Source organism: Numida meleagris, chromosome 17 (assembly GCF_002078875.1).
Source record: "Numida meleagris isolate 19003 breed g44 Domestic line chromosome 17, NumMel1.0, whole genome shotgun sequence".
Lineage (NCBI taxonomy): Eukaryota > Metazoa > Chordata > Aves > Galliformes > Numididae > Numida > Numida meleagris.
Genome location: NC_034425.1, coordinates 9615616 through 9633447, shown reverse-complemented (window position 1 = coordinate 9633447; position 17832 = coordinate 9615616). Strand labels below are relative to the sequence as shown.

The 17832-nt window shown below is 39.8% G+C and overlaps 1 protein-coding gene across 8 annotated transcripts in view; it reads right to left on the bottom strand.

The window, feature by feature from the left end:
* The window catches only part of MBTD1 (mbt domain containing 1), a 29036-nt gene continuing 12586 nt past the window's right edge, over positions 1383–17832 (bottom strand). For all 8 annotated transcript variants that reach the window (XM_021414457.1, XM_021414456.1, XM_021414459.1 and 5 more), the window contains 11 exons: positions 16043–16160; positions 15115–15249; positions 14559–14647; positions 13222–13456; positions 12319–12374; positions 11958–12062; positions 11009–11156; positions 8647–8729; positions 8090–8324; positions 7371–7448; positions 1383–3433 (listed from right to left, as the gene is read on the bottom strand). In XM_021414457.1, the coding sequence (XP_021270132.1) occupies positions 3315–3433; positions 7371–7448; positions 8090–8324; positions 8647–8729; positions 11009–11156; positions 11958–12062; positions 12319–12374; positions 13222–13456; positions 14559–14647; positions 15115–15249; positions 16043–16160 (1401 nt within the window). In that variant the 3' untranslated portion in view covers positions 1383–3314. The remainder of the gene's footprint in view (positions 3434–7370; positions 7449–8089; positions 8325–8646; positions 8730–11008; positions 11157–11957; positions 12063–12318; positions 12375–13221; positions 13457–14558; positions 14648–15114; positions 15250–16042; positions 16161–17832) is intronic.

The following is a 17832-nucleotide window of genomic DNA, read 5'->3' as shown; positions in this document are numbered from 1 at the left end:
TACAAATATTGACAGGAGAGGGTATTCACATCACATAAAACAACAAGAATAACAAACAAACACTGAAACCCGTGTTAGTATCCGTAGAACAAAGAACCGACAACCGCCTCCGCCTCCCTCGGGTGCAGCAAGGAGAAGGTTCGAGTTGTGCTCAACCAACGAAACCCAGAGCCCACCAGGAAGATGGCGAGCCACGGAGGGGAGCTGCGGGCAGGCGCTGCCGTGCGGGTACGAGATCCTGCGCTGCCCAGTGCTGCCAGGAGTCTGACCCAACCCCCTCCCAAGGCCCCGCACCCCACGCTGCTCCGCGTTCTGCCGGGCGAGGCGGCTCAGAGCAGAGCTGCAGGTGCCCAGAAGCACGCTGCCACCGGACAAGGCCTGTGCCATGGACACCAGCGCGGCCCGGAGCCCACTGGCTGAAGACGCTTTCTCTAAGCACCGTGTAGGGTTTGCTCAGGTTTTCCATAAACCTCTCGAGGAAACGAATCCCATACGTGGTTTGCTTAGGGCAGATCCCACCACGCAACAATTAAACAACGTCGGTATCTTCTGAATACAGAAACCAGTGTCACTCCTATGTCTCAACACGCAACTCCGACAGAGTCCCGTGCACGTCAGCGCGCAGGGCAGCTCAGACACTTAGTGTTCGACCAAAGGGAAACCTGCTTCTAAAGAGCGCTATCAAGACTGACAGACTTGCAATCTGATTCCTACATTTCTCCAGCACAGCAAATGCGTTCAACCAAAGTGCCACGTTTTGCTCTCAGCAGCCCACGGCCCAGCTACGCCTGGGAAGCCAAGCTCCGACTTGGGGCAATGCATGGAAGCCCAAGGTTTCTTGGCTTGGCAACATCCCTTGCCATCATAGCCCGAATTTTCACATCATGAAACAAATTAACGCACGTTTTTCTACTCTACTGAGAAGCAACGGATGAGGGAAGAAAGCAAGAATGTGCCCAACTCATTCCAGCTGCCGGTGGCGATTTGGAAGTTGTCACATCAAAAAAAAACTGAATGAAATCAATTGAGATGTACTTACCAAACCAAAACAACGCTTGCAGAACTGGATTTTATGGCAGGATAAATAGAGAGCACGGGAAAAACAATAAAATCAAGGCTCAAAATGTCATTAACAATGGACTCTAAACCTACTCCTCCAACCCAGGCTGTTCCACAGAAACGTCCCATGAGGGTCAGACTCTGAGAGAACGTATCTGAAGCCGACCAAAGAAGAGAAAGTCCCTTTGCTATGGCTATTGCAGAGAGCTAAAGTGTCTTCACCACCTGAAGTTACAGACACCTACAGTCCGGTAGCCAGATGCTGTCAGTGTACGAAGCTGCTGTTAAAAAGGGGTCATGACATTTTTACCGGTAAGGGAAAATTCCAGACATTCCTATGCTATACAGGACAGCTTTTTTTTTTTTTTTTTTTTTAAATTCCAGTAGTAAATACAAAACTTTACATAATTAACCCCTCTTGCATAGAATGAGGTAAACCTGTGCATATTACCAATACTACGTACCCAAAGTTAGAGCAATATTTTAGAAAAGAATCAAATTGCTGGTTTTCAACTTTCTATGCACTTTTTTTTTTTTTTAGGTTTGAACAACAATATACAAAAATGGTCTCCTGGGGCTCTGCGGGCCGATGTCCTTAAAGCATTTCTTAGGCTGCAGGAACAGAGAAGTTAACCGTTTGGATCACAGATTTTCTAAGCCCTAACTTATGGTTAAGAGTCAAATAATCACTGTACTGCTCTGAAGGGGACCTACTAAGACCCAGAAGCATTTATAGAACATATGCAGTTAATTCCTGAGAGTTTAGTTAATGAACCTTACTGGTAAAAGCTAAAGCTCTTGATGCACGTCTTTCCAGTCACAGCTCTGCAGGGTGATTGATAATTTTACTCATCAACTCCATCAATGAAGCCATCTACAAAAACATACAAAGTTTAAAACCAAGGAAGGAAAATCCAAATAATTAAGGGCTCAGATGAAAATACTTTGTATTTTACTATCAGTCATTTTCACCCTTCTGCATGACTTCCTCCTTTCAAACACCTGGCCAGATAAGCAGGTGGGATTAATGGGATATCTGAAGTGAGACACCAGGATTGAGGCAACGAGCACATCCAGTTTGTGAGCTATCTGCTAGGCTGTACGCAATTCATATAACGTTCTCAAATCTCAACTTCCATCTTACAATACTGCAGCACGTAAGGAACACTGCAGGCCGTGCAGAGCTGAACACCTGGCCCCTTTAGGAACATCAGTTCTGGATGCTGAGAAATAAATATTTAGGATAGCAAGGAAACAAGGTCATTCTGAACGGAAAGGTACAATCAGAAGAACACAGAGAAGTTCCTTCCACCACCAAGGGAGGCCTGAGTTGCTGTCTAGGTTTCTTTAGCCTAAATTCCTCGTTATCTCTAATCTTCCAAAGCAGGGAATTTTCTGCAGTTCCAGTTTGGCATAGATAGGGCTCTGTAAACATTTGCTGGAGCGTTCCGAGACAACAGACATCCACGCAGAGACAAGAGCGCTATAGTCCCAATCCAGTGCCCACTGCAGTCAATGAACACAAGGCTACTGATATTACTGGGCACTGATTCAGACCCTAAGGAACTAGGTATTTTTTTTTTAATTAAAAAAGTATCATAAAAAAGCATTTTAAACTAAATAAAAACACATTGAAAAGTTTAAAAAAATCTCCCCCGGGTGATGGCTCCATTGCAACTGGGGCTACTCACCAAGGAGAGCTTTACAGGACGATCCTCCGCATACCACCTGTGCCTCCAGATCAGGGCTCAAATGCCTTATTTCACAATTAAAAAACAGAGGTGTGACCAGTGCAGTTCACAAGAGTTTAAGTACGTCCCAACGTGTACCAAAAAGGTTCATTTGTCATGACAGTTCATTTGTATTTGCAACTATATCTTCCTCCAACCGCTTCCCACGATCGTGCTATTTAAACTTTAATCTTACCAAAAAATTAGATTTTCAGTTCTTGTTAACAATGCACAATAGATCTGAACTTGAAAATATTACAAAATTCTTGCAAAAGCTTCAAATACAACACAAAAGTGTCCGTTCTTGTTTTTAATAAATTGAAAAAAATCTTTTTTTTTTTTCACTAAAATAGTTTCCCCGCCCTTCCAAAAAACTCTGAACTGAGTCTCGCTCGTCTACAATTAGCAAAGTGCCCCAGGTGCAGCCATCCACGCTGCACCATCCACGTGGGAGCAAAACCAGGCAGTCTGGGGGAAGGCTCTCGTCCTGCCACCAATCCCTGCCCTTCCCTTTTCGGAGCTGCCTTACGGTTCTTGCTTGATGTAGTAACTGGCAGATCCGTTGCTTTCCTGATCGGACGCTCCTTGAAGGAAGCTGTACTCCTCTCCATCCAGCAGCTCCTCCTTCAGCTGCAATGAAGTCACTAGAGAAATGAAAGATGAACGTTAAAGATCTGTAACGTTCACAGTTACAACTCATTCCTCAATTTACTTAACATGATTTAAATTGGGAACAGACCCCAGATTTCCCATTTTAGAGATTCTTCTTTTAATGTGCAATATCCCACAGAAAACAGATGTTTCCTGACCTTCAGCTGAACCTTAAGTCCTGCTCCAGGGCTCTTCCTCAATAATTCAGTGTTTTAAAACTCTGGTTTAAGAAAGCAACAGAAAGCGTTGCCAAGAAGAACGTTTACTATTCACTCTTTCATTTCCTGTCCGCTTCCAATTTGGTCTTCAGCCAAGTAAGAATAAGATTAATTACTTGCCATTTACAATCAATCACACGATTGTCTAATTACTGTAGGCAGTCCATATGAGACAAGAAAAAAACACTGACGAAAATTTTCCATTACATCCTCAAATGTTTTAAGATCCTTGAGAAAAATGTCATTCAAGCAAAACATTTTCTGTAGTTTTTATCTTCTTTCTTTTTGTATAAAGAAAGTAGAACTCAGATCGAAGACAAAAAGAACAATGTTATGAAGTGCAATAATGTCACAACTGCTTTTCCCATTTCATTAATGGACAGTGATAATTATCAGAATGTGAGCACTGAGCAAAACCGAGGCAGAGCAGTGCTTCCTTTAAAGGTGCAGTGCCCACATTTAAGGGTTGACCATACAAAAATAAGCAGTTCTCTTTGAATGGAAGGACTACTAAAGCCTATGGTCACTGGATACAACACTTATATGCACAGCAACATAGCTTGAAATACTGAAATATTGTGGAGTGAAGAATGAAATCCATGACCTGTTACTACTTGTAGCCCTGCTATACCTTACACGCCACTTGATTATTCCCTTATTATTTTCCTATGTCACCTTCTGTGTTGAAACACACATGTTAAATAAAAGTAAGATTTGAAAATTAAATATTAATAAATCATCCCCACGTTGCAGCACAACGCAAGCGCCCCTCATTTCTGTTGCTGGATGCCTCCTCCCCACCTGCACAGCCCACAGCACCTTGCCTTCAAAAAAATCAAGCAAAGCTACGCACAGAAATCAGCAATGCAATCTAAAGGTTCCCCAAACGTTGTAAAATACTTCTGCAGGTACAAGGCTGAGCCCAGCCCCCAAGTTCCCTTGCACCTGGGAAGCACGAGGTCAGCAGTGCAGAACCAGAGGCTCCAGAAACCCTTCTACACAGTGCTTCTCTCTCTTGCGCTGAAGTGCACAAGAGCAGCAAGCTGAAGTAAAAGGTGAAAAACACGGAGAGGTGCAGGGAAGAGTTGAGATTTGTCTTCAGAGCCGACAGGAGGCAAGCGGGTTATAATGCCCACTGCACGAGGGCAGCGTGCACGGGAGGCACCGTGCACTGCGTGCGCAGTGCACGGTGCCTCCCGTGCACGCTGCCCTCGTGCCTCTGCAGGCACCAAGCACTGGCAACGCCGCAGCCCGATCAGACTCAAGGAAGCTTGAAAGAAGCGTAAATCACGCGAATCTGAAACCATATCCATCAGCCTGGCAACTCCCACAGGTCTGACAGCTCACGCTGCTGCGTCGTATCAGAGATGACTTGTGCAGCTGCTACGTTGCCATACATACCAGGAAAAGGAGAGGAAAAGCCACCAGGCCTGTGCTGCGGCCTTCACCAACCAAGGACTGACAGCAGTGCACAGACCAGCCTGAAGTAAGCTCAACATTTTTATGTGCCTCCTCAACATTACCGATGAATTCTTCCTTTCTCTTCCCCTCACTCACATTCAGATACAAAATGACACTTATACATCAACCAAACAGGCTGCTGCTCCGGGTCTGGCGTGAGGAAACCTCTCATGACAATGTAGCAGGGACACAGTCAGTTAAACACCATCTCCACCACTTCCAGCTACGTCAAAACTGCAGCTGGCAATGCCTGAGTATTCTCAGCACTATCTGACAAAGACAGTATGACTGACAAAAGCCTAGTCCTTATGCAAATAACGTAACGAGACTATCCAGATGTCCAACGTATCACACGTCTTCCTTACTAGAAGATGCCAGCAGACCTCAGCTGAGCTTTGCAAAGAGCAGAAGTTTGAACAGGCTCAGCTCTGTGCAGTTTCAGATCCTACTCTGCTATCACCTTCCCTGCCCCACTCCAAGAGCCTCCCTGCTGACCACAGCTAGATCTGTGCTGGAACGGAATTTGGACACAGCTTATTTCAACAGAACATCTGTGCCTCACATACACAGAGCAACATGATTTGATTTCAGCAGCCCCTGTGTTTCAAGGGCAGTTTTAAGAGACGTGAGGAAAAAACTGTTCTATCTTTCAGCCTTAAAATTTCAGGTTTATTTGTGGATGAACTCAACTCCCAGAGCAACAAAATTCTCTGGAAACAAGCCTAGATAAGTCAAGATGATATGGATTCTAATGGTAGGAAAGGCCTAACATTCTGACTTAGGAAAGAATTCACACGAAATCCTGTTCTGAAGTCACATTAAGGACAGTTAAAGATTTCTGTCATCCAGGTTTGCTGACTTGCACTTAACATAACTTTCAACATCCAAGGCATTGATTTTACTGCTTCCTAGGCTGTCCCATTAGAAAACAGCTTGGCACAGAAGCAAAGCTAAATGGGTAAATCAAGATGACACATTATAGACCTTTGCTGTAGCTGCTCTGTCCTTGTATTGGCAGCATGAAGTACTGCATCTTTTCACTCCGCTCTTTCCAAGACAACACCAAGAGAATGAGTCAGCAGAATGAGCTGATGCTCCAGAAATAACAGACAATAACAGGCATAGTTGAGCTGCCTTGAACTAGGTCACTGACTTCTATGAAGACAAACTACTCATCCCTATGTGGCAGAAGAGAACTTCTGCAAGTTTTTACTGGTTCATCATTAAAAATGGTGTGGCTCTTAACAAGACCACAGGCTTACCCAGTATACTCATTTACTCTGTCATTTCTTGCAGATACGTTTCTTGTACAGTGGTTGTCACCTTGCTGCCCGTCTTGTCTCAGAAGGTAGCTTGCCTTTCAGAACTGTCCAACTATTGGAAAAATGGCTTGAGAACCTTTGGAATAACACTGCCATGTGAAACTACAATATTGCTTCGAGGACAGAAAGCAGATGGAGCTGATTTTCAGAAAATGGGAGAAGGCACAAGGTCCTCGTGATTGGCTCTCTGCCTCCTTTATTCTATTCACACAAAAGAGACCTCCTGCTTAAACAGTGTCACAGAAATATAAAGATGGAAGAGTACAAAACATGCATCTGTGCAAATGAGAATTTGAATTGGTTGAGATTCCTGAGAAAAACTGATTCTGAGATGAACAATTACTATGGGAAGAACCTGAACAGTACTGTTACAAAGCTCAGATTTTTAGAAATATGCTATGATCTACTGCGACAAGAAAAGTCACAGAAGGCAATGCTACTTGTCTCTAACAGTACTCAGAGCAGTTTTATTTACATGCTGCTTCCCACTGAAGAACAAGTCACCTTTTCCTTTAAGAAGGAATCAGAAAGACAGTAATTCCCATGTTCTACATCTTATTCTTTCTGATTTTAGTGACTTGGTTCTCATTTCTACAGCTGTACTACAAAAGTAGAGTCAAAACTGCATTAAGAGACATCTGAGTATTTGGTATGAGGTGCTATTCCAATTTACTCAATGTATTCTTTAACGTTTGAATTCCAAAAATACTAACATGCAAACCTACAGTTCACATGCTGCTAATAAGCTCAACCCTGCTACAAGTTATAAAAAATATTCTTATTTATAAAATTCCTTTTGTGGCATACTGCACCTTTAAGCTTCACACCTGTTTTACACACAAACAGCACTTCCAAGTAGAAGAGAGAATTAGGGACAGGCCACAAGTTTTTTTAAACAGGAAAAGTGAAAACACAGTTTTGTCACCCACTTTTCTTATGTCCTTTGTACTGCTGTGATTTCGATTTTTTCTTCTGTTTTGATGAACTGGACTGGTTATCTCTTGATGCTGCAAGAAAGCGTGGAGTACAAAATTAAAGTTTCTATTTTGGAAATACACTTCAGAACGTGACAAAGCTTTATCGACAAACTTGCCATTAAACTGCAGTCAAACTGCTGTCAGTAGTAATATTACCACTGCTCATAGTACTAACTATTCCTACCACCCTTCCATAAGCAACTAACATTCTTGAAACAGTTCTCAATTGTCATAAAAACTGATCAAGCAGGTCAGCTTCTGATGTACGAAATGAAACGCAGCCTTCTCACACAAACACTTTTGCACGTGAATAGCCAAGCACACACTGAGGTCCATCATTTGCTATAGATAGAGCAAAGCATTTCTATTTGCTAACTTCAACCAACACAAAGTCTCTCTCCAGACTTGTTAGGTAACTAACAGGGTTTTTTTCCCTACATTAAATAAACATTTTCTGGCAACAAAATAGAAAAATGCTAAGTCACCACAGAAAGTACTTTAAAAGTCAAGGTGGAAGAGATTAGAACTGGGTACTTCTAAGCATTAGCAAGAGTTTGTTCTATTTTTGTTATGCTTAGTGACCTAACTTAAAAAGGATGAAGGCAGGAAAAGCATCACATGCGATTAAGGATCAGCGAACAACCGTGTATTATTTACAAGGCAGAGCTCACACTGTGGTGCTGGAGGCTGCAGCTGATATCCAGTGAGCTGACACCATCCCACCGGATAGAGGTCTGGGGACTCGCAGTCCACCCACTGATCATACTCATCTTCCCACCCATCGAAGTGTATCCTCAGCAGGCGATGGATGATGCGAGTTACTGTGGCCACGCAGACCAAGCGAGGTTCCATCAGATCGACGGCCTCCAGCTTCATTCCAACGTGAAACCCATGGTTTGGAACTTCCTGGAAAAGCAAACGCATCAAGGCAGCAAGCATCAGCCATGGTAACTGGATCAGTGCACACACGATGCTGAAGCAAAGCGTTTCAGTCACTTTAGCTTAAGAAATTTTCAGTCATCGTTTATGAAGTTTCATGCACCCTGTATTTCACATTTCAGAAATACTCAAGCTGTAGAAATAAGAGTTGTTTGATTATATTAAAATCTGTTGGCTTAGTTTTTCACAACTGTACTTAAAGAAGTGGGTCAATCCCACAGAGCGTGCAGATTGAAATGTGAAGAAAATCCTCAATTAAATGTAAACGCAGACGCTTGGTGCTCATTACCTTGTTGAAGAGCTTTACAGGTGCTGCTATTGAGTCAGTTTCCCTGAGGTAGTCAAACCATTTGAATGGGAGCTTTGTATAACCTGCAAATTTTAAAGAATATTTTCATACGTCAACTGTAAACTTCATAATTTTAGAACATCAACAAGCATACAACAGTGGCACTGTGCTATGGCTAAAAAGACAAAGAAGCAAAACATTAACATCAGAAATCTCCATTCTCTGAGCTTTGGTCTAATGGACAACACAGTCAACCGGACACTGCCTTTTTGCAACAAAGATGAATGAATTTCTGGGTATACACAAAATATTATTTGATGTTAAGATCAACTGTTGACACTTGAAGCTTTCTGCTCACGTAGATCCTTGATCTCTACAATGCCCCACACAAATGACCCAGAACACATAATGTAATTAAGCACATCCAGTGTCTTTCCTGTGGGGAAAGAGCTCCACTACTGAAAAATTTGATGCGTTAGGAACAGATTCATGGAACAAGTATGGATGTTCAAAAACTTAAATAATAAGGTTAAGTTATCAATAGTAGAATAAATTACAGGATTTTTTTCCCCAATCTTATAAGCCATTGTAAAAGTAAGAAAACAATTTCTTATATATTCAGCTTTTGTTCATCTACTGAATACGCCTAAAAATTTTACGAGTGTTAAAGCATCTTCAGCTTCTGCTGGTTTCAGCAAGAGATGAAGATTTACAAAGGAATAAACTTATAAGCATGAATTGCAGGGGTTCCACAGCAACTTATTTAATGTACCCACACTGCTAAATGCAACTTGGAGAAAAGGTGTTCACTTCTGGTACATAACTGTCTGCAGGAAGAGATGCGGCAGGAAGGCTAATTGATAAGGGTCATATCAGTTCTGAGAATTAATGCTTGTTAATGTACAGTTCCTCTGGCTGGACTAATATACACAAGTCCTTTAAGGCATTAAAGACACGTGCACGTGGTCCTCATCAAATAGCCAAAATTAAGAAACTGTTCATTTGCAAGCCCATCACTTGGGAGAGTAGAATATACTTCTCATAAAAACGAAGATGCTTTGATCACTTCCATTTTATTAAGTCAGTAATAGAACTGTGTTAACGTGCATTACGTTCTGTATTTCACTAACTCCTCTTTCAAATGACTTTTAGATTACTGCACGGGTGATTTATAGTCATCTCTCAGTGCATGATACAGCACTGTTACGGAAAATTGCAATTTAAAATGGGAAATGTACATGTAGGTAAACAAAGCTGCCACAGTATGAGAAACACAATAGTATGACACGTGTTTGCAACAGAATTTGCACACTACTGTGTAAACAGTCCTTGAAGGGTAAAAAAAGAAAGAATTTCATCATAAAAGGGAATTTGCTTTCTGTATCATTTAACATGTTTACTTCTGAACTAGCTGCTATTGAACACTATGAAACACACTTCTTGCCCCATGCAACAACCACTACTGCTGCAAGACCCCTGCAGCACGTTCTGCAGGGATGACCACGCTCATGAGTTTCTAGGCAATACGTTCACTAGATAACTGGAAAATAGTAAATCTGCCTTAAATGCACTTAACACATACTCAAGGATGACAAATTCATTAGTGTGCAATAATAAAGTATGACATTCTTCATGTTGCGTTATGTAGTTATTACCTAGAAAATCATTCAATAAATACAAGTAGAAGCCTGCAAGAAGGAGAATGAAGAGAAACATCTTAGAAAACCATTATTTTTTGCTGTTAGACACCTAATTAAAATTCTCTTTATAAGCTGCTAGACCTTGACCATACAAATCAAAAGATGAAGGCAGTGAGAGTCTTGTACAGGCACACATGCTGGTGGACAGACAGCTTATTCTCACAGAAGGGATTATGCGGCACACAGCTCTAATGGCTACTTCCCTCAAGTTCAAGTTTGTGCATGTTCTTCAGAAGTTTACTGTTACTGTCACTGATTGGCCCAAGTGTGAGATCCTTTACGATGTTCATTAAACCTCTAGTGGTCTGGACTTGCCAAGCAATGGCAATTTATGAACAGACCATTCAGTGACTTGCATATTTATGCTTCCCATTCACTTAATAGCTATGCTACTCAACTAGTGGCTGTCCTCAAATTATGGCAGTAAAAGCAAATTACTTTAGCCAGTGCATCATAAGGATGTTCAATTTCCCTTTTTCTTACTTAAAAGTTTGTCTCTGTTTTGAAGCTTACTTTCAAGTTACACTGTTTTGTTTCTGACTTGAGAGCATCCTAAAAAGTGAAATGAATTTTGTAGACTGATTTAAGAAACAAAGCATATGGCACATACAATATCACTGAAAAATATTCAAAATAAAATGTGGTCAGAATTCTATATGTACCTCTGGGTGGAGTTAGTTCAATCATGTTAATTTCACAGAAACCAACAGGGAAAATAGAAGGGGAAGTGGCATGGTAACAAAACCAATCAGACCCATCTGCTGCTTCTGAGCCATCAATCCCAATCATAAGATAGCCATCTGCTAAAACCTTTGTAAAGAAAAACAAAATTTTACATTAAATACCTTTAACTGCGTGATAAGGCTAGAAAGAAAGCATGCCATGTTTCAAGAGTGAAAAATAACTGAGTAATAATGAGAGTACTTAGAAGAACATTCAATTACAATAAAACAGGAAAAGCAAAACAAACCGAAATCATACCTGGCTCCAAGATTGGGTTCTACTGTCAAATGTACCTTTGTTAACTGCAAAGTTATGAGATGAACATTTCCTTTTCCTGAGCTCTAGTTTATTTTTTGTGAGTATATCAGTTCTATCTTTAAAGCTTTATATTTCAGCTTACTCTAGCTTGTAAGATATTCTGCACGCTATTAAGAAAAAGAGATCTGAAATAATGACCACATTCATTGGTAAGGTTATGCAAAGTTGCTAAGCTACTTTTTTTTTTGCCCATTTTCTTTCCCTTTTAATAAAGATTTAATGCTGATGTGATCCCTTTTAATCAAGCTAGAAAAAACCTTATCTCCATAGACTCCAGCAAGCAAGCAAAATGAGGCCTTTGTTTGTTTTTGAATAGAATGGCAAAATACTTGGAATCATTAGCAGAAGACTGTCTTGAAAATTAATCTCACAAGGATATTATATATTAATTAAATGTAAGGCTGAATTTCCAGAGATTAAAATCAAAATTAAACGTACATGAATATGTTCTTTTTCACAGTAGTTGTATATAACAGTTAATGGATTCTGAGCTTTGTTTCTAACCTGAACAAAGGGGAATGTCAAATGGGCTCCTGTCTCTCTCCTGACAATAAAGATTGGTTTTCTTACCTTCCTAATAGTTGCCACACATATTGCTGAAAGGTTTAAGGGGTCTATAGCTTCCAGTTTCATTCCTTCTTTAAACCACTCTCCAGCTGTGTCAACCTCTTTCACCTTAAAGAAAAAAAGATAGTAAAATCAGATGACAGCACCAGAAGCTCAGAATCTAATAACCAGTTGCAGTCAAAGGAACAAAGTGACATACCTGTACTCTCACCTCTGTTTATGACAAGAAGGACTAAATATTAAACTGTGTGAATTAAAATACACCAGTGCTTCCACTGGGCATACTCCCAGGACTTCCAAGTCTGTTTCACACACACCAGGTCCTCAATTGACTGGAGAAGAGTGCTCATGCTAGCAAACTCACCTTCATAAATAAATGTGAGGGTGCATCAAAGTGTCCATCCTGCTTCTTTGTAATATCTACAAGGAACAATAGTACCTATTAATGATCGTTTTTGTTAACAGAGTAGACTATTTTTTTCTTAATATGTTAACTGCTAGAATGCAATTGCCTTGTTAGTGTGTAAGGCCCACAGTTTACATTAAGACTACCACAAAAATGTGAGGGGCATACTCCATTCTCCTTATTGACTTCCATATGAAATACCTCTATAATGCAACCTCATTTACAGAAAAAAATCCAGTATTCGCAAGGCTGCTTAATTACATCACCACTTAGCTACCAATATATAGAAGCTTTTAAAAGAAAAATGGCAAGACTACCACTTCTAGAACAGAAAATTACATTTATGTAATCACAACTTCCATACAGTATGTCTAATCTCTCTCTGTACACCCGTACTTATCTTTGCCAACTGTTGAATCCTACCTTGCAAGGGAAACCCTTGAAATCCTGTTAGAGACATTAAGACAGTACTTCTGGAAAACAGCATTGTTCTTGATATCTCTAACTACTCTTATTTATAAACAGTTCCAGTGAAAACTTAAGTACTTAAAAACTGTCTTCAAGGGCTGTGTTGTGAAATCCAATATGGAAATTCTGTTTCTGACAAGGGATATATTCACATTGAAAGACAGAAAGATATATCGCAGTTCAAGACTTTCCTGCAGAGAGCAATCTAACATTTAACTGGAACTCCAGAACAGCAGTGTAGTTGGTAAAACTATTAGGCACCATTAATAAAGCATTTTTAAAAGTAATTACTCAAACTAGTTTTATTAACTGTATTAAGCAACAGTATTGCTTAAGTCAAGTCTCTCCAAGCCAATTCTGCCCACACACCCCTCCGACAAGCAATTGGCTTACCAGATCTTTTGAATCTATGTCCTATACTTCGAGACCAACCAATGTGATGAATGAGTGGGCTGTACATATGGCACCAGAAATCATCCGTTTTGTCTTCACTCTCCTCATACACCAATCTTAACCGGCCCCCAATGACATTCTCTACAACCGCTACCCTTGTCCGACAAAGGTGAGTTTTATCAACAACTTCTACCCTCATGGACGTTTTGAATGGATACTGCATGCTCTCAGACACCTTAAAATAACAGGAAAAAAATTCTGTAAAAATATATTGTTTTAGCTTAGTAAATTGTCTTCTATAGAGTACATCAAAGAACTTTTCATTTAATTCAAGTACTTGCTCAGACACTTGCACAAATGCCAAGTGACTTATCTGGTACTTCCCTGCACCTGTAGCAAGATGCAATATTTTAACAGGACTAACTAGAATAGATCCTACAATGGTACAATTTTATTTAAGCACAGCTCTAATACAGCTCCCACGTAGGTTAAGGGAACTTTCCCTTGACTCAATGAAAGCTTGCTCAGTTAATAACAATAAATGAAATTACCTTGAGCAGCAATTTCAACAAATTTATTTTTTGCTTTATCATCCACTCAGTATAGCTCTTCAAATATAACATCAAAATATTTTATCATATTAGCAATGAAAAATAAGATGCAAACATAGTTAAAGCTTACCACTCAAATACAATTCATCATACACCAAAAATAAAGGAATAGAATGAAAGTAGTGATTCACCTGCATCGTGACAACCTATTTTGTTAAAAATGCTTTCCAGCCAACTCAGCACCTTGTAATCTCCATTGCAAATACCCCTTCCACCAGCGTTCAGACCTTGCCAATTTGGTTTGGCTTCCACTGAGCCAATTTTTAAATATAAATGAACATCTTAGGAAAAAAAATGGGAGGAATACTAGATGCAGTGTAAGACAACAATACTTGCTATATTCCTATAGAAAAGCAATGTATCATCTTGCAATATCAGTAATTAAACTCAGAACACATCATAGAGGGAGCTACTGTCCACGACAAAGACAGCAAATAAATCTGGTTTGGAGCAGATGACAACCACCAGCATTTTTGAGTATTTTAAAATTAAAATAGACTAACTAGTTTTTAAATTACTTCTGTTAGACGAAACAGTTTTCCAAGCAGAAACACAGACTGATAAACATGGAGATAAATGGAAAATAAATTCCCGTGAAAGCTGTATTAAGAAAGGAAATGATCATCAGCTCTGCAAAGAGTGCTAATGTGCCACTGGCAAATACAGTCCTTCTCTCTGCACTGCCATTTTGTGCACAGTACATCACTGATAGTGCATCAGCCTTACCTTCTGAGAGAAGTCAGGAGGAAGTGTTTTGGCACCAGTAAGTCGTTTCACTAGAAAAGCTTTCCAGTTTGTGTATTTGTGTTGGATGGCTGTTGCAAATGAAGGGGACAAAATAAGCCACTGTTTTTTTTAATTGTGTCCATTAGAGACAATGTTATAGTCTGGAATATGTAAAGAAGAAATCCTAGATGACTTAAAAAGCCCGAGTGAAAATAGTTCAGTGAGAAGTTAGAGAGTAAATGCTACCCAAAATTAAATTTATGGATGTGTTAGGGCAAAGAGTTTAATAACAAAATATAAATAAAACCAACGCATGTTCACAACACTGATTTGCTAAGCACTTCCACCTTGATCTTAAAAATGAAGTCACCCTGGAGGGGTTACCACAAGAAACACTGTCACTGGGAGTCAAGTCCTTATTTTTCCATTAGATCAATAATTTACAAATAATTGTTGAAAGAATTGCTATGGTAAAGAAAGCTGATATCAGAACCATAAGCAAATTTAACTAAAAAAGACTTAATTGTAGCAATCAGTAAGACTACTATCTACATACTTCGAGGAGGGACTAGAGGCTTCCCACTGGTTGCACACCAACCAACTGGGTGGATATCAGACCCACAAACATTGCACCAGAAGTCAAGGTTTGAATCATTTTCAAAGCCTTCGTATCTTAGCAGAGCGTTGTAGCCTGAAAGTAAAATCACATGAAAAAAGATTATAAAAAGATCAATTAAAATTTATTTATCATAATGGATATTACATTAGATTTTCCAGGCTAGAATTTTCTGAAGAATGTTATTCTTAAGGCACACTGCTGTATGTTATCAGAGCATTTTAAGTAAAACTCTTGTCCCATAAACCTTTGCAAGTTATATATGGGGAAAACCACAGAATCACAGAATTGTAGGAGTTGGAAGGGACCCCTAGAGAATGCAGAGTCCAACTCCTCTGCTGAAGCAGGCTCCCTGCAGGTCACATAGGTGGGCATCCAGACGAGCCACAAATATCTCCAAAGAAGTAGACTCATCGCTTCTCTGGGCAGCCTGCTCCAGCACTCCGTCACTTTGACAGTAAAGAAGTTCTTCCTTGTGTTAGCATGGAACTTCCTACGTTCCAGATAATAACTGCTTTGTTACCCACAGCCTCTGCTTTTTCATATTTTAGCAGTGTGAACCTTGAATCTTTAACTTTACTTTTAGCCAAAATAAGTGATTTTTGTAATGAGACTTGCTTGCTATTGTGCAATTTTCTATCCTCACATCCTGCACCGATAGAATGAACTTTAGCACTAAAAAAACCCAACAACTTGAAGCTACTGTAGAACAGCTCAACGGTGATCATGGTGGAAAATACAACCTTGCCATTCAGCTCTGACACCCGAACAGCGTCAGCGTTCTATTAACCAAGTGACTACTAACTATATTATAAGCTCCCTTTGCGTAATTATTTTATTTTAATAATTTCAACCAAAATATATTCACCTGCTAATTTTATAATTCCAGCTATCCAGAAGACTTTGGTCGGTAGGCTGCAGTCTGTGTTTGGAACCTCCACTCGCACTCCTTCTGAGATATCACCCCAGCACGTCCCCATAGGTGCCTAGCATTTAAGGTAGGAGGAAATTGAACAGTTCATCACTCTCTTTACAGCACATGAAAATAATTTTTTTTTGTTACATTACTGTTTTGTAAGCGACTTAAGAAAAGATGACTATCAACATACATGATAATACAAACATATGATAGGAAAATGGCCTATGGAAATCTAGTTTGGTTTTGATCTGAAGTTTATGCATAGCGCTGCTTTACTACTATTACAGCATATTTCCTACAGCAGCCATTGGCTTCCAAGTTTAAACATCCATAAAGCACAAGTTAAATATTTTCATAGGTCATCTTCCTTCCACTATGTTTTAACTACACGATGCCTACTAACTTTAGGTGGGCATGGTATAATTCCTCTCCAATTCTATTAGCAGAAGATTATGGCACTTAAAATCCATTCCTGTGCCACAGACATCAAAACATTTACATTCTGTAAATCTGTAATACGCCTGAAAAATGATTAGAAGTGATTTCTCAAATCTACTCTGAAATCTTATTCTGGTGGGTTTTTATCACCCATTGGTTTGCATCCTCTCAGAGAAACCAGCTTTCATCTCACCTGCAAGTGATCATTCTGTTAAGCGGCCAAAAAGAGGAGGTCGAGTTCTACCATTTTAATGAACATCAAAGGGAAATGCCCAGCTAGATTCCTCACACGCTGTCATGAAAGCTTAGACTAATATGTTAATAACAAAAAGAAAAACAAGCTCAATGAACTCAAGTGTTGGGAAACTGGAAATTAAAAACCCAACATTTAGTTTGCTCTCAGGAAGAATATTTTTTTGAACAGAGCATCATGAAAAGATAGTCAAAGGTGGTATAGCAGAGATACCAGAAACACAGCGTTCAAGAATCTAAAACCTTAAAAGCTATTCAGCTGAAGTTAACAGTAACAAAATATAGAGTGAGCCAGTCTAAATTAAACTCCATCAGGAATGGCAATGCTTGGATTTTGGTTATTTTAGAACAACAGTCATACGAAAGATTTCACATTCTGAGAAAAGATCTAATCAATTATCAGAATACCCACATAAAGGGCGGGTTCTTCTGGTTCTTTTTTTAGTGGGCAGACAGTATTCCAAGGCAGTGCTTCATTTACAAGGCTATTTGGAAACAGAGAACTTAACAGCTCACTGGGAATAGCCTCCAGCTTCATAGACTTTTGCCTGTGACCCACAGGTGAAGAAAGCTGGATTAATACTTCCTGAATGATTGGAAATTACAATAACGGAATTTTGCTGGCAATCAGCAGTGTCCAACTAGCAGCACCGAAGTCCAAAGTTATCTTCGAAGGGAATAGCACTCACTTCCAAAAATACTTGAGGTTAGACATGCAAAACTTTAATCAAGTTTTAACTATCAAAAGAAAAATTAGTCATAGCAAGTATGCTATTTTCTTATTCGTGGAGCCTGGTCTCTTCACGTCCTGCTATGTCCCATCTACACCAGCCTAGACTGCAGAGCTCTTTTCTGCCATCTGGCAGGCAGGAAAAAAACAACTTTCAAGATGATGGATTATTTTCACGCACAAAGCATGCAGATGCAACTTCTTAATCAAGTCCTATTACAAACCCACTATCATCTCTAAATTGACACTTGTGGCTTTTTGAATTGAAATGGGGAAATAAACTTTTCAAACTGCATATTTTAGTAAATCTGGTTGCCTT